Source organism: Fringilla coelebs (genome assembly GCF_963513975.1).
Source record: "Fringilla coelebs genome assembly, chromosome: 13".
NCBI lineage: Eukaryota > Metazoa > Chordata > Aves > Passeriformes > Fringillidae > Fringilla > Fringilla coelebs.
The window spans coordinates 18,421,250-18,446,794 of NC_140039.1; the positions used below are offsets into that span (position 1 = coordinate 18,421,250).

The following is a 25,545-nucleotide window of genomic DNA, read 5'->3' on the forward strand; positions in this document are numbered from 1 at the left end:
CATCATGTAGTAAGTATGAGAAATATATGTGGAATAGCCAAATGGCCAATAGACAAAACACCCACTCCAAGTGACGTACTGTTTTCCATACCACTCAGACAAAATCAAAACAACAGAGCTGTTGCAAACAAAAACAAAATAACATTTCCCATAAGCATTCCAGACAGAGAAAATTTACAGGAAAAGAAAGCTGGGAAAAGACCCAGAGTGATGTGAGTGTTTGTACCTCCAGCCATAAAACCCGCTTCTGGTCGAGCTGGTAAACAACAGTTTAACATTAAAAACACATAAAGGCTCACCATCGATTAATTGTCAAACTTTGGAGTTAAAGATTTACAGCTGCTGGTGCTGCTGCCTTGGGCCAGGGGGTCGGATGCTCGTCCCTCCTGCCCTGCACTGGGGCAGATGCAGCCAAGGAACTTCATCTCATTCAGAAAAAAACAGGATGCAGCATGGGGAAAAGCTCCAGTGCTGGAGTAAGGAGGGGAAAGTAAACAATCAGGTTGATTGCTTCAGAGCAGTGTGTTCTGCAGAGTTTAAAAAAAAAAAAAGAAAAAAAGAAAAAAAAAAGAAAATCCAGCTTTTTTTTTTCTTTCCGGAAAGTCCTTCCAACTCTTAGTGCAGCCTGGCGGAATAACAACTTTAAAAAGTGAAGATGTCGCTTTTTTATAGCTGACTCACATTTATATAACTTTGTTAATGCATCTGCTCCCTGGAAGTTACAGTATCTGTGTTCAGCTGCGATACCTGCCCATAAATCGTGGCAGCGCGGCGAGTATCAACAGCTGCATTTTACTATTTCAGCCCGTCAGTTTACACTGTCTCCATCACGGCGAATTCCTGTCAGCTGCACTCTCGCTAACACAATTCCTATGTTTTGCCTGGCAGTAAATGGACGCTCCTGCCCCAGCATCATCTAAACAACTCTGTTAACATTTGCCCCCGAGCGTCTCTCTCTTTGTCCAGTCCCTGTCTTCTAACAGATGTCATCCAAGTCTAATCAAGCATAAAATGGTCATAAATATTTCTTTCTGGTAGATTTCACATTCGCATTTCATGCAGGGACATGATATTTTTCTGCTACCTCCAGGGAGTACCTAATGCAAAAACCAGTTACTTACATTCAAGGCTCATGTTCCTTTAGTAAAATGCAGCACATGTTCTCAGTTCAAAGACATAAAAGGCGCAAGACTTTACCTTCTTTTGTTTAACTGCACCCTTTCTTTTTAACAACGTGTGTCACAGCTTCCATCTAGGTATGACATTGTCCTTTGCTTACCAGGCAAACACACAATGCTGGATTTTGACCCTACCACTCTCTGGAGCACAAATATTTTTGAATTTTCTACTGTCATACCTTAATTATTGCACAAAATATAGATATTTTTTCCCTCAGCTGTTTCATTTGCCAAGCTATTTAAAGTATTCACATGAAAAAGGCTCTTCAATATTTTGGTTCTTTTATGCAAAATTTTGCAACCTACCTCATCTTCTTTCATTAAAAACAGTTAAATGATTCTAGGATACAAATTTAAGGCTCATGCCTATTTAACAGTTTATAATCATGAGATATAAGCAATTTCCAGTGCTTAAACTTTGAAACTATTTTCAAGATAATTAATTCTTCTTGATGTTAGAATAATCAGAAAAATTATATTTACCCTTGGTAAACTTGGTAAATAATATGTCAGACTGGAAAATAAAACTAACCTTAGATTATTCATAAAGCCTTCTGTGTTATCATTTTTTCCCCTTTATGTTTGGCACAGCAGAAATATGCCACAGCTATTTAAAGTGAACCGCACAACACTTAAGGATATAGATCACAACAGTGAAGCTGTTTTTCCTCTTCCCTCTCCACTGAGCCTAATATTTGATTACTGTTAGTCAAATCAAGCTTTCAGGCAAATAATCTCCATTTCTTAAGTTAATGAGATGTGGTCATGTCGACAACAGCTTGCAGAAACTTTTAATTCCAATTCCTGCAGGCTGTGCTGGCCTCTTTTACAGCAACCACGGTATGAATGAGTCAAATTTGCCAAAATGGCTTATGTAGACAAGTGCACACTTTAAAGAGGCACTAATTAAAAATACCCACTGGTATCATAATTTAAATACCATGAAAATAAACTGTAAAAGTAGCTCAGCTACAATCTTATGACTTTCCTTAGAGCTCGTTTACTTTAACTAGATGATGTTTTATTGCAGATGTATTCCTAGCTAAAAACAATTTTACGTCTTGGAGGAATTCAAGATTTTGATATAATTAAACAATTTATGTTAATATTTGTTTCACATAAGCTATTAAGCAAGCCCCCCAGAACAAGTGCTAATTGAGAAAGATGCAAAGAAGTAGACTGCTGAAGTAAGCAGCAAATTTATACTGTGGATTTACTGCTCTATCTGCAACTTCCCCCCCCCCCATCATTACAGCCCTCTTTCTCCCTCTCACTCTGCTGTAAGGCTCCCAGCTGTACTGAATCCCATTAAAACACTTTCCTTGGATGCTGTTATCTACTGCTTTCCTCAAAAAAGGAAGAAGAGGAGAAGGGAGACGAGAGGTGGAGCTTGGCATTATTCTCGATGCACTTCCCTGGCCACAACTTCTCCAAAATCCCTTTTGTCTTTCTGGGTTTTTTGGCAGGGAATGAGAGCAGCACAGCTGTAGTGTAACAAAAGCAGACGGGAGACCAAAAATAAAATAAGAAAAAGTTGGTGCTGAGAGGGTTAAACCTATTTAAGGGGTTAAATATGCAATTACCACTGACTAAAACCAGAGAGACATATAGATAAATAGAAGAAATGAAGTCCCCAGGTTCCATTCAGAAGCCTTCATCACATTACTACCAGACAGAAAACTCTTTAAGTACCATTTTCAGATGTTAAATCATTGTTCGTGCAGCACATATTCTCACTATTCCTGGGGGAACAATATCTGAAGACAGCGTGCTAACAAATGCAATCCAGTAAACAGGCATTTTTCCTCTTGTTGTTAGTACCTTTGTGTTCCAGCTCCCAGCTCTGTCATCCATGCCTTCTCTCTGCTTTGAAGTTAAAGTACTGAATGAGCGTTGTCATCTATTATCCAGAGTGTGCATGTAGATTATAAATAAGAAATAAAAGTGACTTTCAGTACACTGCTTTTGCATTAGCAAGTTGCCTTCTCTGTTACCTCCTCTGTCCTTCATACTTTGCTACCAACATTATATTAAAAATATGACTTTAAGTGTTTCTTCTAGAATGCTATAAAATATGTACACAGCAGAGACGAAAGTTTTACTGAAACAAACAAGTCCAGCAGTTTAACCAGGTTCATGAGTTCAGCTTCAACAGACTGTTTAACCCTTATCTGCAGATGTCCTTCAGGCCCCTGACACATTAATTGCATCCCCAGCTTCTTTTGCATGCACACTACAAAGCACGGAGCTATTAATTACACTGGAGTTTATTTACAGAAAGAACCTTTTCCACTATTGATCAATTATTTATTAATATTTTCTAGCGTAACGATTTTTTCATTTTAAGGCCACAAATAAACACTTTTTCTACAAGTAACAGCACTGACCTATTTCAATTGCATTGGCTTGTTCCTGGTAAGCAAACTCATCCCCACAAACACAACTAAGACACTTAGAAACATTTCTCCCATTGCTTCATCTGAAGGAAGATGTGAGCACAATCTGCACTTTTAAGTGATCAATCAATCAATCAATCAATCACTTTAATCTTCACAGTATGACTTGGGTTGGAAGATCACCTATGGGCATCTTCATACTATGGGCAGGGACACCTTCCACTTCCCTCTGCCTTCAGGTGGCTTCAACAGGCATCACTTTGGGTGTCTTAATCCATACATGCTACCTAAATTATGGCATCTTAGGAAGGAAGGAGAAAGATTTTTGAAGCCCTGAGGGGTGGTGGGCACCAAGGAGGTGAGTAGAGATCTTTGTCCTGGCTGTGCTCTAGTGGGGAGTGCCCTGGGCCACCTCTGCATGGGGACACGGTGGTCTCAGGTCTCACACATCATTTGCCCAGATGTGCCCCTGCAAAACTTTGGGGGAAATCCAAGCAGAACCAAATCTAGCAGAGCCCAAAGCCAGCACTGCGTGACAAACTGGAACCACAGAATCATTTAAGTTGGAGAAGACCTTCAGGATCATCAAGCCCAACTCCTGATTGCACTGCCAAGTTACAAAGCCAGCTTCATAAAGAGTAAGCACAAGCCTGGGAACAATGTATTCTAAATAAATAATAACAATGCTTTTACACTTAATAAATTCCTCATTAGTCAGTGGAACGTCTGTTTTAGATGACCAAAAGCATACCCATGCACCTAGCTCCCCTTCAATTCCATGTTCAGGTCAAAGCCTTGGCAGACATTAACTCCTCCACAACATCTATGTTGTTTCAGATGAGGGAAGCACAAAGACCAGAGGACCAAAGCTCCTCTGGAGAGAGAGAAAAGGCTGGATGGGACACACCACTGGGAGTGCCCTGGCTGCTACCTGCAAAACAATGGTAACAGCAAGATTTCCTGAAAATAAAGTCCCTTGGTGCAGCTCCCTGTCTCTGCAGTGACTTTTGGGGCAGAAGGGGAATTGCCTCTTGGCTCTTCTGGTCGGGCAGCAAGATTTGCAGTCCATTTGTGCCTCAGTATGAGCTGGTCAGGTAAGGAATCTGCAGGGCAGGCACAGAGGAGCTCTGCTTCCCTTCATCCCTCCAGGTGTCCTGGATCTTTCTTCCTTTCATCCTTTTGGATAAACAATAATGATATAAGGAGGTTCAAGCACAGTCCAGTGTTTTTCACTTGGACATATGGGAGCCAGTCCTTTTATAAAATGCTTTTGGTAAATGATTCAAGTTCCTCTAAAGACTGGGGCAATCCAGTAATGATTTTCAAGGCTATCATAGAATATCTTGAATTGGAAGAGACCCATCAGGATCATCAAATCCAACTCCCTGCCCTGCACAGGATGCCCAAAAATCCCACCATGTGCCTGTCACCTACTGCCTGTCTGGAACACCACCAAGAAAAAAATGAGATGGAGCAAAACTGAATAGAAGAAGAGGCACTCCTTCCCTCCACCAGGACAAGATGGAAATGTGATGTTGCCTAACAGTCTTTCATGGGCAGATAGCACACCTGCAGGCAGCTCAAACAGCCTGGAGAGCCCCACTCTCCTTCCCTTAGGTAAGGTAGCAATGGAATCTCTGGATGCACATGGATTATCAGAGACCTCATTCAAATGTGAAGGGCATGCTGGTGCCAGTCATGCTCAGGAGCCCCTCCAGCTCTGGGAAAGCACCACATGCAGGACCTGACTGTGCCTTACCCTAGAGAAAGAGGCAGGCCTTGTGTCCTTGGCATTTACTGCAGGATGCCTATCAGACATATGAGACCATGAAGGGCTACTTTTTCCCTGCTAGGGGCCAGTTTTCCATCCAGCTCCTGTCCACAGGCTGAACAAACTGAGCCCCAGCCCGGCTCCCTTACTCAGCAAGTTTGTGTCTTGCCCAAGATGACTAACAGGTAAATACTCCCAGGTTTCACGAGTTCATTTAACAAGAGCTCTACCTCCCCAGCACAAGGGGATCAGCTCCTAGAGACAAGATGAGAGGAGATGAAAAGCTGGTCTTAGGAAACATGAGATCAGGTACAAAAGGGATTCTTTGCTGTCAAAGCATAATATGTCAGCTTGTGATAAACCTGAATTGCTTCATATACCAAGGATCACTAGACATTAGCTGCTTTTTATATGGCAATATGGTGCAGAGGTTTCAGACAGAATATTGTTTTATGTTGATCATGATAAAACTCTCTGTAGCTTTGATAAAGCCTGCACAGGCTTTTCATTCAAACTAATGAGTGATACTGGCTGTTGGATGCCGAGGCACGCTCTTGATGCTTTCCAATGGTTCAACTCGTAACCAGGAATCAATTCAGCCCGGATAAGCAAGAGTGTTACTCATCTAAGGGGTTTTGAATGATGATCCTGTTCCCTGTGCTTTCCCCAGGTACATCTGAAAAGGCAGGTGACAAAGGGAGCACCACATGTTGGCAGAGCACATCTCTTACCCGGGGATCTCCTGGGTGCAGCCTGCTCTGAAGGAACAGTTGGCTCACTCTGTAATCAGCCATCAAACAGCCCCAGCCCAATGGGCGATTCACTTAGCACAGGCCTTGTGCTGCTCTGCTTTCCAACATCTGTTTCAATGCTTGTCATCTCCCTGCTTTAAACAAATGTACTGCAGATGTCTTGTCTTGTGGACGACAGGGACTTGGCAGAGACAGGAACAGAGGCCTCCAAATGACAGAGGCGTGGCTAAGGCAGTTACTGGGGGGTTCCGGATGGACTCTGTGCATTGAACATTAAATGGGATTTTCACTCACACCCCCAGCCCATGTCCCCCTTTGAACCTCCTGTTTTCTTTTTCAGATTTAAGAGAGTGATGAGGGACAGTGACTGGGATGGAGACTGAAGTGCAGCCTCCTCAGAAACATGTGTCCTGAGTCTTCTCAAAATCATCATTGACATATACAATTAAATGGGAAAACACACTCATTGGCTTATCATTTGTCCCAAGGACAACATGATACAAGACTGGACACAGAGGGATGTTGGTTTTTTCTTGTCCAACCCAAGACATTCTATGATTCCATGACAAGACTTTTGATCAGGCACTGGGGAAAAACTTCCTAATGGAGAGTTGAGCACCAAAAGACCTGGGCAGGACTGAAAGTGCCACTGACAGGCTGCTGAGACACAGATCAGGCAGACTCAGGAGGGTCAAAGATTCACTCTACTCTAGCCTTTGGTCTGCATGGAAAAACTGGGGGGGAAAAAAGTTTGTTTTTCCAAAACCCACAAATAAAAACGTTAAGACTAGAGAGGAGTTCACAGCGAACCTGGGCTGGTGGGCTGCCTCATCCTGAGCGTGGCTGCAGCCCAGCCAGGCCATCAGCCAGCACTGGAGAAGTTCCTACCTCCATGACCTTGGAAGGATCCCCAAACGTGAACACGGCACGTGCTTCCCTGCCCCCAGGGAGAGGCACATATTTTTGCTCACAGTTTATGAATCTTTGACGTACAGTCCCTATGACACAGCCTTGGAAGGCCATATCTTTTATTTATTATGCCTAGCAATTGTCCTTGCAACCAATTATGAAAAAAAGCAGGTGGTCAACAGAAACTCTGCAAAATAAAACCCCTCAGCAAAGCAAACACCGTACCTTTCAGAGCAAGAAAAAATACTGTAAACAGAGCTAATCACTGTTAAACCCTTATAATCCAGTCCTTGCCCAAGTTAAGAGACTGAAACCAACAGTAAAACACTTCAAAAAGCATTAATCAGAGGAACTGGTGAATCATTTCTCAAGGAAAAGGAGTCAGAACTATTTTAAACCCCGAACACTCACTGTGTGGTGAAAAGGGGCTCAGACCTATCCTGCCAGACTGGACTAAGGGCCAAGAGTCCCACACCACCTGCTGGGATGGCTGCTCCAGGAACAGCTGCTCCAGGGACCTGAGGAAGGGCTGCCAGTACGGGCTTCACCCCAGCAGTCATAAAGGAAGATGTGTAGAACAGCAAAGAGCCCTCTTTTAGCTCCTCCATAAAACAGCTACAGTTACCAGCATTCCCTGCTCCTTCTTGAGTATTATATTCAATAATATTAATAGGCTCATATTTACCGTATCTTAAAAGCTAACAATCCCATTGCCAGCGCTAATTAAAAAGACAAGAAGCAGAAAAGAAGCAGTGGATTATTTCTTCAATATGGATTCACGCCTAGATTTAATAAAACCTGCTTTAGTGTTATAACCTTACATTTGTTTCAAGAACACTATAAAAGATAAGTCTGCTTTTTGTTGTTTATTGACTTGAAGGGTTTTCTTTCTGATCTGTAATACAGCATTACAGCCATGGGAAGGCAAGGAAGGAGACTGTTTTCCCTGAACAAAACAACTGCTTTTGCCACCCAAATGCCATGTCTGGGATGAAGAAACCAGCACAGCTATTGAGAGAGAACAACAGGCACTAAAATGAAGCACTGGTGAGGTTTAGCTGTACCAAACCCTCTCTGTGACCTTACAGAAAGCACTTTACCTACAGCTACAAGTGAATGCCAGCTGTTCCAGAAGAGACACTTTGGGATGTCGACCAGACACAGAGCGCCCCTGTCCCAAACACAGAGCTCCCACACCTGCACACTCGGCACAACTGGAGGCTTTCAACTTCAGCTTTCCAACAGAATCCAGAGCAGTTGCTTTCCACACACCTGTCCATCCTGCTCTGAGCCTGAAGAAGAGGGATGACATAGGAGAGCAGGTATGCAATGCAACACAACAAAGTCAAGATAAACTGCAGCCACTCTCCCCAAAACCAGAGCTATTCCTAGGTGAGCTCATCTGCAGATCAAGTTTCTCATTTAAGCAGAGGCCAGAAGAATTCTCCCAGAGACTGCTGAGACTGGCTTGGGAGGATCTGAGTGCTCCAAATGCTTTCTTATCCATGAGAAAAACTATGTTCCATCTTGTTTCTAATTTTTGCTGCAAGATGCTGGGCCCCACTACTTCTAACAAGTTCCATTCTCCTTCCCTGTGCCTGTCTGACCTTTCTCCTTCAGTGAATCACTTAATTATGTGGAAACAGAAATACAAAACGGTGATGGTTTAAGAACACAAATGCTCCAGCTTCATCCGTGAGAGAGCAGCCAAATCCTCCCCAAGTTGTGGGTCTGCTGCTGATTCAGGATGCCAGAAGGTACTAGGGAAGATCCACCCTCTGCCCACACAGTCCTTGGGAACAGCTAGGGACCTTACCCTATTTCTGCACGTATCTCACTGATTACTGGAAAAAGGAGGAAAAAAGCAAGAATGTCAGACAGTCAGTGGTCTTACAACATTTCACTAGTGTTGCAGTTCTTTCCTGGCAGACGTTTTTCAGTATCGGTGATAATAACAAGGAAAATTTAAGGAAAACTTGATTTGAGCACGCCACCAGCAACCACATTCTTTTAGCTTGTGATCACTCTAGCTCAAATAGACAAGATTTTTTTCCCCCCTCCCTTCCTGCACTTAATTTCCAGGTAGAGTTTGTTAAAGCCTGAAATCTCACCTGAACTTTGGAAAGTCTTAAAAAAAAAAAAAAAAAAAAAAAAAGGAAAAAAAAGAAGAAAAAAGACCCATACACAAATATTTGGCTAAGTGACCCATAGCAAATTGCGTAATGCCAGTTAAAAGTTGTGTTTTCTAAGTATCAGCCCCAGAGGTTTTATCTGAAATAAAATCCTGATTACTTCAGATTCTGGAGGCAAACTGTGACCTTGCTCTGCATCTACAAATTTGAAACATTTGTGTTGTGCCCCTTGATAACGATGCCTCTTGCTAGAAAGGAATTAAATCCTTTCCAAAAGTTGCTTATTTTATTTCATAAGGTAAGAAGGCCCCAAATGTGCATATAAGAATTAGTTCAGCCTTGAAGCTTGATCAAAAGAGGTCACCTAAACTTGGAATCCAGTGTTTTACCAAGCAAAAACGACCCATCTCCAGGCATGCAGCTGCATGCCTAGTGATGTTTCTGTCTGTAACCATCCCAGTCCTCAATCCTGTGGTCATTAAATGAGAACCAGTATTAGGTCAGCACACAGAACACAAGGAATTATACCCATTTCTTGCATCCTTCTCTTTGGTTTGCCTGGGAACACGCTCTGAGAGCTGGGGGCAAAGGGGAGAACTGCACTGATGAGTTTTACAACACATTGTCAGAGAGATTAAATAGCCCAACTCTCCTCAACCTTCACTTTATCAGCCCTACTTTCAGTAGCCTGAAAAAAAAAAAGGAAAAAAAAAAAACAAAACAAAACAAAAAGCAAACAAAAACCCATAAAAGAAAAAGAAGAAATATGATTCAAAATAAATTGAAAAGCCCAACTTGTAATAAACCTGGCACTTGCCCCAGGCTTCAGGGATGTCTGAGACTATACACTCCACAGACACAATCTGTAGCTTTTATAGGGGAAAAAGATATATATTTGCACTATTTAAAACAGGTTGCAAATATAGTTTATGTTTTGAAAATGTAGGGAGCACGGCTAACAAAATACAGAATGCAGCAACAAAACAAGCAACACTATCCTACAAAACTGTCATTATATAATGTCACTGTTTACACTAAGCCTCCAGAAGATACCTTCTGTTATTTTTTTTTAATTAATGGGGTGCTATGCAGTTAAATAAACTCATGAAGAGCATTCACAACTTCTGCATTTTTACTCCATATCCCAATCTTTATTTACAACATCACTGTTATAAATTACAACAGTACTGTTAACATTCTTCTCACTTGCTGGGATACCCAGTGGAGCTCCCCTGAACATAATGCAGGAAACCATGGCATTTGATTCTGTTCTTATTTAAAGGTTTTTAAGTAAGAAAAAACTCCACAGAAATCAGGGGCTACGCTACTGAAAACAGCTGCAATTCCACTGCTGCTCCTCGGGCACTGCCAAACAATCTCCCTACATGCAGCGTGTCTCCGAATAAAGTTAAATTAGTTCTAAAATATCAGCAATCCATGCAACTTCTTATTAGTGTGAAATTACTTAAGCCTTAATTCAGCAAGGTACTTAAGCACATTCCTAATTTAACAGGCATGAGACGTACCAGTGACCTTAATCAGACTAGTCATGCACTTACATTTAGGCACATGCTTAAGCATCTTGCAATGTTAAAAGCCACAATGAGGAGCAGTTCCATGTGAATTAAACGCTGCTTTACACCTTCATAGGCACACTACCATTTTAAGTTTGAGATACATATATATATATATATATATATATATATATATATGTATATTTGCTACAAATAAGTGGTTGCACCACTTTAAAAGCAACCCTTAAAGTATGAAGATCACTGGAGGAGGAACAGTCTCTAATAATCTGAATAACATCAATCAGTTGAAACAGACTTTTAATTCATATCTGATGCTTGCTGGAAGCCTTTTGCAGTGTATACACGTGCTGGCTAACAGCTTTAAAGCATTCCTTTGCAGACTTTCCCTAAACAGCACTCCTGACTGTGGAACTTTACTGCTTATGAGTAAGCATAAGCAAATATAAGGGGAGAGAGCACACCTACGAAAACAGCTGGGAACAAACACACCACTGCTGAATTTTCACAGAGATGCATGGCTAAAAATCAACCCAGCAAAAATATTTCAGAAGCTCCAGCCCTTCAAAGAGCCCACAGAAACCTAAACGATTACTGCCTGATCCTAATTTACCAGGTGAAGTAAAAGCAGCTATTGTAAAACAATAAATAAATACAGAAATAGACATGGGCAGCCTACAGAGGACTTCTGGATTTGGATGTGCACATAACCCAGGTGATTACATGTCTAATCCAGCTTCTGCATGTCCCTGCTTGTACCTGCACACACAACAGCAGAGCTCTGGGTGCCAATGTCAAGGTGCTCTGAGGACTCGGGTTTATGCAGTTATTTATCAAAGACGTCAGAAGCAAAATAAAACAAAACCAAGACAAAGAGAAAACAATCTCAGCAAGTGCAACTAAGTAGTAGTTTCTCCTTACCCTTCAACAGTTAGAGAAAATTTAGGGCTTGTTGGTGTCAATAAGTAGTTATAACAAAGACATTAGCAATAGTGAGGATAGAGAATGCTGCATGAATGTTCTCAGCATGGTTCATTGACAACTGATCTAAAAATTGAATTATTAAGGGAAAAAATCATTGATTCTAAAACCCAGGCAAGGTAGCCAGCCTATGTTAAAACTTATTTAATTTTTCCAGCGCTGCTTCATTCCTAAGCTCTCAGAGCCACAGCTTTTCCATTGAAAAGCAAAAGACATTTTACGCACAATTTTCCCTCTACTAGAAAGAGGTATATTGTGCCCTTCAGTGAACATAAAATTGATATTATCGTCTCTTAGTTTATATCTCACTACTTAACCTTCAGATTAAAAGTTATTAGATTTGAATGACTAAAAAGACATCATGTCACCTTCCGTTCAATGCTGGGAGATGGCAGAACTTGGGGGAAAAGTCTGAATGATAAAAAACACAAAGTTACTGGGAGCATAAAGTTGTTTTTCACAATCTCTGATGAAACAGCAGAAGCTCTACAAATGCAGTCATCTTTTCACCATGTTGTAATCTTCAGTTATGAGGGTACTACAATACAAAATCAGACACAATCCAATAGCCTGCATGGAGTTTAATCTATACTTTCAAATGGCTCCTTCAATAGCAACAGCAGTTTAATAATTAGGCTTTATGTCTCTTTGGACAAAATGACTCAACATGGACGCTCCCTTAAAGTCTAACAAACAATTTTGGTCTAACCCAGTTATGTCAATATGAAACAAAGACTTTATCTTGGATCTAATTTAGCAGTTTTGCTCTACAGAGATAAGTCCACATCATGATCAATGGGACTGTAAAACTCCTGATGTGGTCTGTAACCTCGCCTCATGGGTTTGCAAAATAACATGAAACTCACCAATTCAAAAAAAAAAAAAAAAAGGCATTTCTTTCATTTACACTGCAATACATTCAGATTTCTTTCTAGTCAAATTTTCTTTTTGATCTGCCCAATTAAAACAGCTTCTCAACAATACACCAAATCTCCCATTTCTTGTACATTTTCCTTGTCTTTGAACATGAACAAAATCTGAAGAACCCACATATTCCCTCTGGAGTTCGATTCCCTCAATCTAACACTTCACATCTCAACATTTCATGAAAAAACCTCTGTCAAAAGGCCCAACTATGGCATCTTCACACATACACCAACTGCAGGCACTAACTTGGGCACAGACCAGAATCTAGTCCAAATCTCTTTTGTCTATCAAGCCTTCTTATATATATGAACAAAATTGTATTTTTCACTTGTAGATATTTACTGGAATAAAAGCGCAAAACAGGATATAACAGGAAAACCCCCTTTTTTCCTTACTTGGTGGACACATGGCAAAACTAGTATTTATCTAAATTCTTCAGAAAGCTTGAAGTGACACTTCATAATTACAGTATAGTACAGCTCAAAGACGAAGTGAAGAAAAGAAATTTCCCCACAATTCTTTACATAAACCTCCTCCTTCTTTCTCCACATACCAGTTGCGTTTGCTTTTCTATTCCAGTTTGTCATAAACACGGCCACCTTGTAACCCTTTTTATCAAGCAATCTATGCACTACCTAAAAGTACACTACACTCCATCAGACAAGCTATAGGTTTACATTATCCAAACATTCTGATTCTGCCTGCTCAGCGCAGCTTGTCAATAAATGCAAGCAATTGCAAAACAGCAGTGTGTGTCTTTTTCCTTAAGAGAACACTGATAGGAGCCTGCCAGTTCGGCAAAATAAACCCTTTGCAATCTCTGCAGCTAATCTGTCAACAAATTGCTATTAAAGTCATACCTCCTCAAAGTTCAAAAGCTTTCTGGATTAGACAAAGATACTGAGTTTTATACTCGTGGGGCAGTACTTGAAGTTACAGAATCAAAGAGGATCCAGCTATTGATGTGGAGAGGTTTGTATTTCTGCCACCATGCAACACAGCACTTGGTGTCTTGCTGCTATGCATCAGGATTCAACTTTGTAATCATTCTCTTTGTTCAATTCATAGTCTTGTTTCACTGCTAATAACGTGAAGAACACTTTAATGAATAGTCCTGAGGATAGAAATAAAATGCAATAAATAATATTTATTTTATAAGCTTAAAAAAAAAAAAAAGAACTGTCTAGGACTGAGGCATCAAACCTTCTATTTGAGTAGATGTCAGAAACCACTGAAGCAACTACAGCTGTGATCATGAACATTAAAAGGCAGTTTGTCCCTATGAGTCTTTATTTATTACTGCTTGGTAGGAAGGAGTCACCCCATCATTACACCCCTTCTGCCCAAGCTTCCCTCACCCAGCCTGACCTTCAGCTTGTGGGTCACTCCAACATCCATTCTGCACCTCCCAAATGTTTTTCATGATGCCTCAGAGCCAAGAGCTGTTGCCAGACTCTGCCTGGTACTCTGTTCCCAGGTTTTCTGTTCTGTCACTTGGTGCTGCCTCTGTGGGCCCCACTAGCTGACCCCACACCAAATCCCTGCTTCATCTCTTTAGGAAGTACAATGATCCAGGTAACCTTCATGCCTGCCCCAGACTTTATAACCAGGTCACCAAACCCCTGCCCATTCCACCACATCCTGACAATCACTGCCATGAGATGCTGACCTCTGGCACCTGTGGGGTCAGCAGCAGTGGGAAGGCCACCTCTCCCCTGCCCCCAGCAGCCCAAATATTCTCTTTCCCTTATACTTCGGTTCTGAGGGTGACTTCTATATGCATTTCCACTTTTATCCAACTCTTCCACAGCCATACCGTCCCTGAAGAGTCACTTGTATTGCTCTGCCTTTCTTACTTCACCAGCATAAACATCAGTTGGCGTTGCTTGGCTTTATTATAAATAGCAGAACTCATCCCCACATTTGCTACTCCCAGCTTAACAGTACATTTTATGAGATTGCTAATGCTAATGCTAAAATAATTGAGCATCACATCACTCTCTGTCTCCTTGTATGGCAGAATCACCCTAACATGACATGGGAAGCACAAAACTTGTCCTACAAGTCCTCCCTGTACTCACAGCAAGTGATCACACCATACACTTCTCCTGCAAACATACGAACATCTGTGGTGCTCCATATTTTTCCATGGTAAAATATTTACAAGTCTGCAAACCCATTAAAACTTCCTTAAAAACCCCTCAAGTATTTCTGTTTTCCTCTCTCATATTAACAAAGCTATTAGTGCTAATAAATTCATAAATGTCACCAAAAATGTGACCCTAAATTCAGCACAGATGCTTTCACAAGCCATTGTACATGCAGGCTTGACTGTTCTGCCACACTCATCATGGGAACACAAAACTAACCACAGCAGCAAAGCTCAAACTACCCACCACTGATTTTTTTTTTTTTTTTTTTAGACAAAACAAGTGCCAGGTGGCAAAATGAAAAGATTTGAATGAAATGCTCTTAAGAAATAGCTGTTTAATTCAGAACTCATTCATTTGTATTGAAGAAGTGTTTTGTAGAACGCATTCTGTTAAGTGACCTGAGAGCATATGTTGTATACGGAGAAACATCTAAACATTATGCTCCATGTTGTATGTGTATCTGTAAATGCTTGCATTAGCTGTCTGAAAACAACGGGGTTTTCTTCTTTTCAGCGTTTAAAAATGTTTTCCAAACACCAAGGTTGATATTTTTATGCTAGCTCCGATTACCCTCTTATTGTTATCAGGATTGGCTTTGTTGGTCGTTTTTTGTATTTAATAACTGTTTTAAACTTTGCAATCAACTTGCTTTATAAAAGATAAACTCCACGGAGAAGTTAGTCATCAAAACCAATTAACAGCAGAATTCAAACACAGAACATAAAGGTCTTTGAAGAACTTGGAGAAAAGCAAGATCCCCAACCACATTCTCTGTACTGGCAGAGGATAAATAAACTCCAAGCTAAAATCAGAGCTGTGTGAAAGCAATCCCGAGCCTGGCAATCCCATCCCCAGCCCTGAGCACTCAGGTCTGTGCTGGGCACTGTTTGGGGAGGGCTGGAGGACTGGGAATGAATGGGTGCCACTCCTTAATTAACTGAATGGGCAGCTGAATGACACCAGCCATTACACCCGAGGTGACAACATTATCTGAGGCAGCCTGAGCCCTCGGGATGGCTACCAGCCTTGGGATGGCTGTGGAGAAGCCCTGGCACAGTGGTGGAGGAGCAGAGGTCTGAGCCATTCTGGTCCACCATGTGCACGTCTGCATGATCCCCCCCTCCCTGTTTCTCTCTGCACAAAGCCTCACTGGAAAATTCCATAGTGCTCCTATGGAAAACACTGTGTAATTAACTCATTTTGATACTAAGCCTTTTTTAAGATGAGACCTTTGTGTTGAACATATTTTACTCCTCTTCTACTGTCCTATATTAATCAAAGCTGTAACCCCTGTTGTCTTTGCACTACGAATCAGAATGTGCCCCTGGCAAAGAATGAGGGAAAAGTCAACAGGAATTAAGTTTCAGTGCAACTGTTTACTCAACTGTGGCCTGCAGTTATTGAAATTTTATCCATGGTTTTGTGTGACTACTGCAGTAATGAATTCAGCATGGCTGTGATTTTCTCACTGATGGTATTCTCACTTCAAGTAAAAACCTGTAGGACGAAATGATTGAAACAACCAAAGTCTGTGCATTTAGTATCATCCATTTTTCTGACTTGTTTAATTATGGCAGCTTTCTGTCTTAGGTTGGCAAATGGGGCGCCCTGCTCCTCCTCAAGCCTTCACTTTGCTCTGTTTTTGAGCACAGGTTTTTTTCTTCTCCACAACAACCTGCTAAAAAGATCACTGTACACTTAGGGGAGTCTTAACCAGCTGCCAATTGCTTATTTAAAAGGTTTTAAGAATCCTTATTGCATTAGAGAAAGTGAGGGTTAGGCGTGAGTGTATTCACCATGGCTCTGCTGCAGCCTTTGTTCCCAAACACATTAATGATACATGCCCAGCACTTTGGTGTAAAATTTCCTCAGAGGGCCTCAGAATTTTATCAGGGAAAAGAAAAAGCCAAACCGTATTATGTGGATAATTTACACTGGTGAATTTGGTCACTTCCCAGAATATACACTAATTAAAATACCAAGGCAAAATGCACAATTTGGTCTTGATTCTTCTGAGTTGAGGAACACTGACATGGATGTATTTATTTATTTATTCTGACATTTTGCGCAGCAGATACCTCTGCAGCCTTCCTCACTAATAGAAAACATTCTGTTGATAGAGGTTGCTAGGTTATATTAAAATTTGTTGCAAAAACAAAACTTAACATTAGCGTATTTTCCACCCAGTGACATATTTTGGAAACCAGTTATTTGTATACAGCAGTTCAACCAATCGCTGCCACCAGACTCAACACATTCAGGCAAGGGAAGCAAGCCCTGATCTTTGGGTGCTTCCAGGGAATGATTACAAAAAGGAGCCCCGGAAGAGAAGTCCAAGGTTTCCCTTTACACTAACAACTGACTGCAATCCCCTACGGGCAAAAACGCACAGAATGTCACAGGCGAGTCTTAAAAGCATCCTCAGCCTGGCAAGTACAATGGGCTTGGGAGTGGGGGGGGTTAAATGCTTCATGCTTTTCCTGTAGGTAGGAAACTTGTAATGCATCTTACAGTACCTGCTGTTGCTGGAGATGTGCTAAATCTGCAGCCCCAATTTCAACGGAAGGTGTCTCGCCGTTTGATCTCACTTCCCGCAGGCTGCACTCTAGTAAATGGTTGCCACCGCTCGCTCCATTCTGAATGGCTGAACCGTTACTTTTTGTCTCAGTCCCAGATTCTTGCATCATGACTCAAAAACCTGAAATAATTTAGGGAAGGGGAGGGTGGGGGGGGAAAAAAAAAGCAGCTGTTAAAACAGTTGCTGTATATAAGGAGACATGCCCTGTTTTAAATCCTGCCAAAACTGTAAACATATGTCATTTTCCTTCATACGATTTATCTTTCATTAATGGTTCATGCTACTAGTTTATGTTTATTTATCCGTTGGTACAGCTATAATTTTAGTAAGTTAGTTCTCTTCTAAATATAGTATTATTTGCTCAACATCTTTTTTCCCTTAGAGAAAAAAAAATATTTTTGAACGAACACACAGAATCCATAATTAAATTTCTCTAGTTACATCTGGATGCTTTCCTTTGAAAGGGATGAGTCATTCTTGGCAACATATGATGGACAATATCAAAAATGTGATATATGCTGTGTAGGGGCATGGAGGTGAAGCAGAACATTCACTATTTTGGTTTTCACTCATACCATGATAGTGCCAAATTAGCACCTTTTATTACTCTGAAGCAATTTAGGCTTAATCTGGGATGTGCTGAACCATCATCACTTCTCATTTCAGGAGAATTGCTACAAATGCTCACAGAATTACTCTTGTTGGCCAAGTTTTTGGCTATGAATTTCGATGCTCTCATGGCATTACAGCGAGGAGCCTCCCGTGTTATTTGGCTAAACATCATTTCAGCAGCCACAGCTCCCTCCAGCCAGCCCTCTCTACTGACTCTTGGTGTCAGCCTGGGTGCTTCACACTCTGTGCCCACCAACAGTGTTGGTGGGTCACAAGCCTTCAGTGAGGATGAGGATGTGTGCCCACCTCCTCACCCCAGCACCCCTGGGATTTACACACCCTCAGGAGCAAACATCAGCACCGATGCACAAGACTCCCCGCACAAAGCACCTATGCTGGTTCTCAGCTGCAAAGCACTAACTCAGAGATATTATGATGATTTGTTTTAAAAGTATTTCCACCTGCAAAGCCCCAGCTTCCAGGATTTAAATACCATCAACCTTTCTGGCTTCCACCAGCCCATCCTTCCTCTCCCCCTCACCCAGGGGAGATGGGGTATGGAAAGCCAAGCTGTGTATCCCAAGCACACTGCCAGCCCCACACTAACCACATGGACATGGGAGCCACATGCCCCAGTGCAGGATTCTTCACCTCAGAAGGAAGATGTTTTATCTTCAAGGAAGAACCTGTTTGAATTCAGCACAACCAAGCACATGGATGGTAGCAGGACAGATTCAAACATTCTGATTACATTTAAATAAATTTCAGCTGGTCTATGGAAACTTCTTTCAATCTGTTTTGTTAAATCTTCAAATTATGCCAGGGGACAAAAGGGCTTGGAGACTCATTAGAAAGCTTCTGTCAACTCCTCTGTAAAAGCTCCAGAGATCTAAACAAACCTACAGCTTTCGCAACACCACTAGGAAATGCTCTTGGATTTTAACATGTTTCTGCTCTGATACACACCAAGTATGGTGTGTTTTCCATTTTCAGCACTGTAAGGAACGCCCATAAGCATGATAAGGTCTAGATAAGTGTTTACATCTAACAGGCAAGGCTGGATTACACATCAGACAGTGACTGCATGGTACAGGTTGCTTTGGAAGAAGACACAGGAGAATCCACAGACAGCTCAATAGATATACTAGGCAATTTTTTATATGCTATACTGCTAAAAAAAGATTTACCTCTTTTACCCCATGACAAATCAAAAAGAAAGAACTGATGTAATTTTTTTCTGCTTCCACCCAAACTTGGATTCAGGTCTCAACTGGAGAAAATGGAGCACTACATAAATTTACCCCAGCAGCAGATGAAGACGATGGCCACCAAGAAAAACTGGGTTAGAGGGTAAAACTCATGCCATTCACTGTTTTGGAGCATGACAGTAATGGTGGGTGGCATTTCCCCACCTCATAGACTGAAGCTGCTGGAGGAAGGACACACTCAAGAATTAGTGGAAGGGGCCTCCAGCAGCCACTGTGGTGGAAAGAGATGCTAAGATGTGCCAGAGATGTGGCGGAAAGAGATGTGCCAGAACAGTAAAGAAGTACATCTCATTTTCCAGCACTTCTGATGCAACAAATGGGAAGTGAGAACCTGGATAAATAAGCAGTAGGGTCAGAGGAAGCACCAAGCAAAGCTCTGACAGCAGCAAGAAGAATGTGCACCACTGAGGAGCAGATCCATCACTGCCTGATCACGATTTGTTGGCTTGCCCTTCTGAGCGAAATATCTCCGGGACACAGAAAATAATTCACAACCAAACTGGCCAAGAAATTATTTATTGTCTCTAGGACTGCAAAATTGTCCTGGAAAAAAAAAACCAGTAGAAATTGAATTGCAACAATTTTTCTAACCTATAGGACTAAGAAAAAGATGGATTATTTATTATATTTGGTTAGAAAAAGATCATAGTTCTTGAGAACCTTTTCCATGACAAATTTCATGCTCTGTTTTACGTTTGGAGGAACCCCAGCCAGTTACCAGCTCAGCTGCACCAGAGCCATGGCCCCTGCACTAATTGTGACAACCCTATGGATCCCAGCAGAACTGGCAGTAGCAGCTACCAAAGATGTGAAGCTGGAAGGAGAGTTTGCTAAGGGACCAAGTTTAAACTTTCAAAAAATTATTTTAAAAGCAGAAGTGAACATCTTTCAGCATTTTTTTTTTAAAACACCAATTTAAAAGCAGTCAACTTCTATGTAACTTAAACTAGATGCCTGTACAAAACAAAAGCACTTTGTTAAAATACCTCCGAAAGAAAACCGGTATTTCAAGGGAAAAAAAGATAAAACTGTTTATTTCATCACTGAAGTCAAATGTGAGTTGACATGAATAATCACAGTTTGGTTTGATCATTAAGTGTCATGTCATGAAAAATCAACCTGTGAGAGCTTTCTGCAAGAATGATTATTATTTGTCTTTTTGAGCACACCTAAATGAGCTGAGGTGATCATACACCGAGGATGGCTGAGATAATTGTCTCTTCCCAGCACAGAGGAGATGAACTTACAGGAGCCTATTACTGAAGTTTGTCATTCAAAATTGTGAAAGAAAAATGCAAAGCAAGGTTGACTTTATGCAACATAATTAGGTTCTGTGGGAACAGAACTGAAACTCCAGGTGAAGTATCACAAACCGTGATTCTGGTCTGAATACAACCAACACAGTACTGGAGAAGCTGTTATGCATAATGATTTATTATAAGAAATAATAAAACCCTACGACTACTTCCATGACAGGCAGGAAACCTGGTTCTGACTTAAGAAATTTAATGGTAGAAGAGCCCATGTCTATCTCATGTGTTCTAGAAAGCAGAATGATTCTCTTATCAATTCTGCAAAGAAAAATGCATTTTTAGTGCTTAAGATATGTGGGTTATTACCAGTGTAAGTATTTTTCTTTTTTCTCTATATAGAAAAATTCTATGATATTTCATGTTATGAGGGATACAGAATGACTCTGAATTATTAAAGGTGACATAAGATGTTTTTCCCCTATGAAGGGACCAAAGGTAGGCTGCAGTATGAACAACAGCTTGTGAAATTTTATCCTGAAATCAAGGAGCACATAATGAAAAAACTGTTCTGACTTAATGTAGGCTTGGTTTAAAAATTTCAGAAGAGTGATCTTCAGATTCCCATTTTAACCTGCACAGAACTTTTTCTAGCTTTGATGCACAGTCAAACACAAAGTCAAAGCCCTACAGCTGGGTCCATCTCTTTGGTGAATATGTTATGTTCAAGGTAATTGAACAAAATTTCAGTGAAGCAAAATCTAAAGAAGGCACACTGTCAACAGGAGGACCACAGGTAATCTTCCAGATTACCTGGAGAAAAGAATGGGACAGCTAATTTCTTAAGGACATGGTCAAAACTCACATAACATAGGTCAGATGTGAACTTTGCCTGAATCAAAATAATCTTTCTGACGACTCCAGTGTCGATGTTTTGAGGTAAAAAAAAACCCGCAGAACCTAAAGGAATCCTAATTCTGAAAAAGTTCTTTGCTAATGCATTAAAAATGCATCCATAAAGTCCATAACAGTGCCAAGAGCAGATGCTGCTGATACACATCTCAGCTCCACTGGCCTATTAAGATGAGCAAGGTTAAGCATGGAGATTAGTAGACAGGAGGTGGGCGCTGAAGTGTGCCACTGCTGCAATTCTGCTACCAGTACAGTTTCTGAAGACTAAGCAGCATTGTTTAATGTCAGCATGAGGGAGGATTTACTGACTGAAGCACCTGTCAGAATAAGGACCCACTCCAAGTCTGAAAGACTAAGGGACTGATATTCAGATGTCTCTAGATGCTTCGCCATACACGGAGGCATCTGGTGAGGCATTTTTAAGATTCCTCAATAAGTACCAATCTATATCTTTAAGCATATCATCACCTTTAAAAAAACATCCCTGGGGTCTTCTGGCCTTAAAAATCCCTGTTTAAATATGCTTCCAGACTTAACAAGGACTACAGGTTCACAATGTAGCTTGTGTGTTTCAAAGTTTCTTCGAGGTGCATGATTATATTTCACATATTAATACTCGGAGGTGTTTACAAATACGTATATGCACATAAAGATCATTAGGCATTTCTATCCTCTGGGATCAGTGCTACGGCAAAAATGTTGTCATAATAAAACCCTCCTTTGTCACATTTGTGAAAGATTTTAAGCTAACAAAAAGTTCAGTCTTTATTTTAGGGCAGTTAATTAAGGTTGACCAAGTCAGGCAGAAGTAAATTAACTTGGCTGATCAATTATTTATATGAAGCAGAATAAATGCCCTTAAAGAACTTGGCCCAGCCATGAAAGGACATGTAAATTAAACACAACACAGATTTATAAAATGTATTTCTACTTTTATAGGCAGAAGAGTCAATGCTAAAATCAGTTTTAAGTGAGTGATCAAATCACACGATCTAGCCCGAAATTCTCCAGCAGGCATTCTATCCATACGTGCATGGTTTATAAATAAAAGTTCTACCTATTTGTCACAAGCAGCTCCTCAAAACAGGCTTAGGAATAATTTTAGAGCATTTATACATGTAATTATTAAAAACAAAACAAAACAACAAAACCCCAAACACGGTTTGGAAGAATTCCACAACACCATAACGCCGCAAAGACAGGATTTTACCTCTTGCAAACGAAACGTGCTCCGGAGTGCGACCAGCAAGGGAACACAGAGAGCAGGAGCAAAGCTGCTGCCTCCCCACAGCACAGGGACAAACACCCTGCAGCACCAGCCTGGCACTGCTGTGATCCAAAACGAGGACCCCAACAGCTTTCCCAGGAGACCCCTACCCCACTCACAGGTGGTCTCTTTTAGTCCTGGTATCTTTGGAGCAAGTGCCCTGCCAGGGAATGCACCTCAGGCTCCACATCCCACCACCAGTACTGAATTTTTCCAGGAACATGTTTTGATGTCCCCCAGCTGATGCCAAAACACCCATCTCCTCCAGCTGACACCCCGTGTCTAGGCTGGCGAGGCAGCCAGCAGCACCATCCCGCCATCCATGAGTTCAGTAAAAGAAAAAGGATTCACTAGTGGAAATTAAAAGCCTTGTGTAAGGTAAGGCTTGATGTGCCGTGGGGGAAGGCGTACAGATGTTCAGCTGCTCATTTACTAAATTACACCATGTCACAATTAACTGTGAATCAGCCAGCTTCACATGAGCAGCTCAAGGGCTGCCACCATGCTAAGTGCAGAAATAACGCCGGGGAGGGAAGTCCAAACTAGCCAGGTGGACCAGATGACTTCTCTTTGCCTGTGTTTGTGGTTAGCACGACTATTAGAGAGAGCTATCCCAACATATGGCATGATTTAACTAAATCAGATCATGCTGAACTCACCAGCCTTTCTCAACTTACAAACCCCTCCGCTCTCGTCATTGCAGATGGGTGAACACCCGTCATGCTTTTAGAGTTTTCAGTAGCCGTCATTTATCCTGCTGACAGGGTGTATTTTAGGTATAATTATGTACTAACTAACTATAGATCAACTGTCAGTACATTAGGGTACTTTTTGGATAAAACTTCATGCTTACCCCTTCGAAGGCCACTCGCCTACACACTACTGGTGGTTGCTGAATTGTGCAGGAGTAGGAGAAAGGAGAAGGGGATTCAAAGTGCAATTAAGGATCATCTTTAGGAATCAACCAAAATAGTAGCAAACAGAGCAAATCAGGCTTCGCTGTCCTAAAAAGTGATGCTGAGTCACGTCTGACAGCGGGGTTTGGAGGAGGAGAGGCAAACCTGGAGCAAGGCAAGGGAAGGAACACGCACGGGATGTGTGGAAAGAGGAAACAAAGAGACAGCGACGAGGTGAAATCCTTTGATATTTCCTCAGCTTAAAGAGGTAATTCAATGCATTAAAATGGATCCTTGAAATTTCAAAGGATGAAACTCGCACAACAAAGATTGTCGAGAGTGCTATTTTCTAGGATTAGAACAAAAATGTATTGGGATTTGCTATATGATCTTACATCGCCGAGCGAGACTGTACACTTGCTGTTATGCAAGCACCATCTTCCAATAGAGAATTTTCATAATTATAACAGAAAGGCGTAAATTTTCTAATGCATGGCAGTTCAAAAAGTAATCAAGAGAATGAGCCTGAGGGCTATTTTAATGTATGCAAAGCTAGTGACCCACAGTAAATGGGAGGTAGGCTTCAATGAATGCAAAGTAATGCACACATACTAAAGACCTGGTCTGATGAGGGACGGCTAAAATTAACACCCAATTAATTTCCGAATTGACAAACAAATGAAAGCCATAAATCTACTTTCTCATTAATTTTCTTGTGGTATAATTTAAAGCAGTAATATGAGGGCAAAAACTGAGCATTATCCATCATAAATATCAAAAAAGATAGCACTGTAACACCATAAATTATGCATATTACCTGTTGTTAAAAATGATTAATGTATTATCAACTTTATCGTGCACTGTATATGTCTAGACATATCTAAAATCTGAAATTTCATTTAGTGCTTAGGAAATAAAGGGTCCAGAAGAAATGGGATTACCCTCAGCACATCCTTGGCTCTGCCTCCTGATGCTCTCACCTCGGCTGGACTCATCCCAAGCCTTGGGCCAGTGGAACTTGAGCACATGGCAGAGGTGATGTGCTGGCCTCCCCAGGAAGGGAAACAAATCACACTGCTCCTGGAGCATCCCTGTGGGCCACGGCCCTGGCACCTGGTTTACACAGAGCTGTTCTCCCTCCCTGCCCTGCTGACGCTGGGGTAGAGCTACTTGGTGATGCAGAGCCACAGAAAGGAGACAGAAGTAAAGGGAAGGAGAGGAAAACGTGAAGCTGTAACTAAATTCAGTGAATGAAAAGCCCGTGATTTCAAACAGTGGTGGAGTATAACACCTTGGCCAACAGGAGATGAACACAGATGAACACTGTGGGTCACAATGGTCACCAGCCTGGCTTTTTGCCACCTATTACGTGTTTATGTCCTCTTGCCACCCTCAAATCTCCTGAATGGCAGCTCCTGTCCAGAAGCAGACCGCCACAATTTTTAACTTAATTCGACTATGTGCAATGGCACAACCTCTTTCACTGCTGGGTGCATGGCTCACACTGCCTGGGTCCCTTCTTTCCAGCAACAGTGCATTATCATCAGGGCCACAGCAACCCAAAATCATTTGGAGGCAGCCCAGTGAAAGGCTGACTGATGCTCTGCAGGAGCTAGAATTTAAGACTGCTGTGGTGAGGAGAAGGGAAGGGGAATCAGGGGCCTAATCCCTCTTGTGCCACACTGACTTATTGTGAAATCACTGTCAAACAACTTAAGTTGTTAGAGAACCTCTCAGTGCAGTTACCCCTCAGGAAATCTCTTCTACTGAGGGTGTTGCTGACCACAACCAGTAAGAACAGAGTTCGAGCAAATCCAAGAAGAATTAGCTGAAACAGACATGAAAAAGTTTGCCATTTACTCTATTCGAAAGAGCTGGAGCTGGTCCCCATGTAAAACCAGGGCACTAAAACATACCAAGCTGTGAAGAGAACAGGTCTCACTCCCTTCCATGAGGTAACACCCAAAGCATTAAACAGACAATGAACAATCCAACTTCCTCAAATTAGATTTTTGCATTCTCTCTTCATTT

The 25,545-nt window shown here is 41.5% G+C and overlaps 1 protein-coding gene across 1 annotated transcript in view; it reads right to left on the bottom strand.

Annotated features, from left to right (window-relative positions):
- Positions 1 to 25,545, bottom strand: part of FOXP1 (forkhead box P1) — a 333,440-nt gene that overhangs the window by 145,689 nt on the left and 162,206 nt on the right. Inside the window, exon 3 of the mRNA XM_084214305.1 lies at positions 17,248 to 17,429. Within this exon, the coding sequence (XP_084070431.1) occupies positions 17,248 to 17,418 (171 nt within the window). The 5' untranslated portion in view covers positions 17,419 to 17,429. The remainder of the gene's footprint in view (positions 1 to 17,247; positions 17,430 to 25,545) is intronic.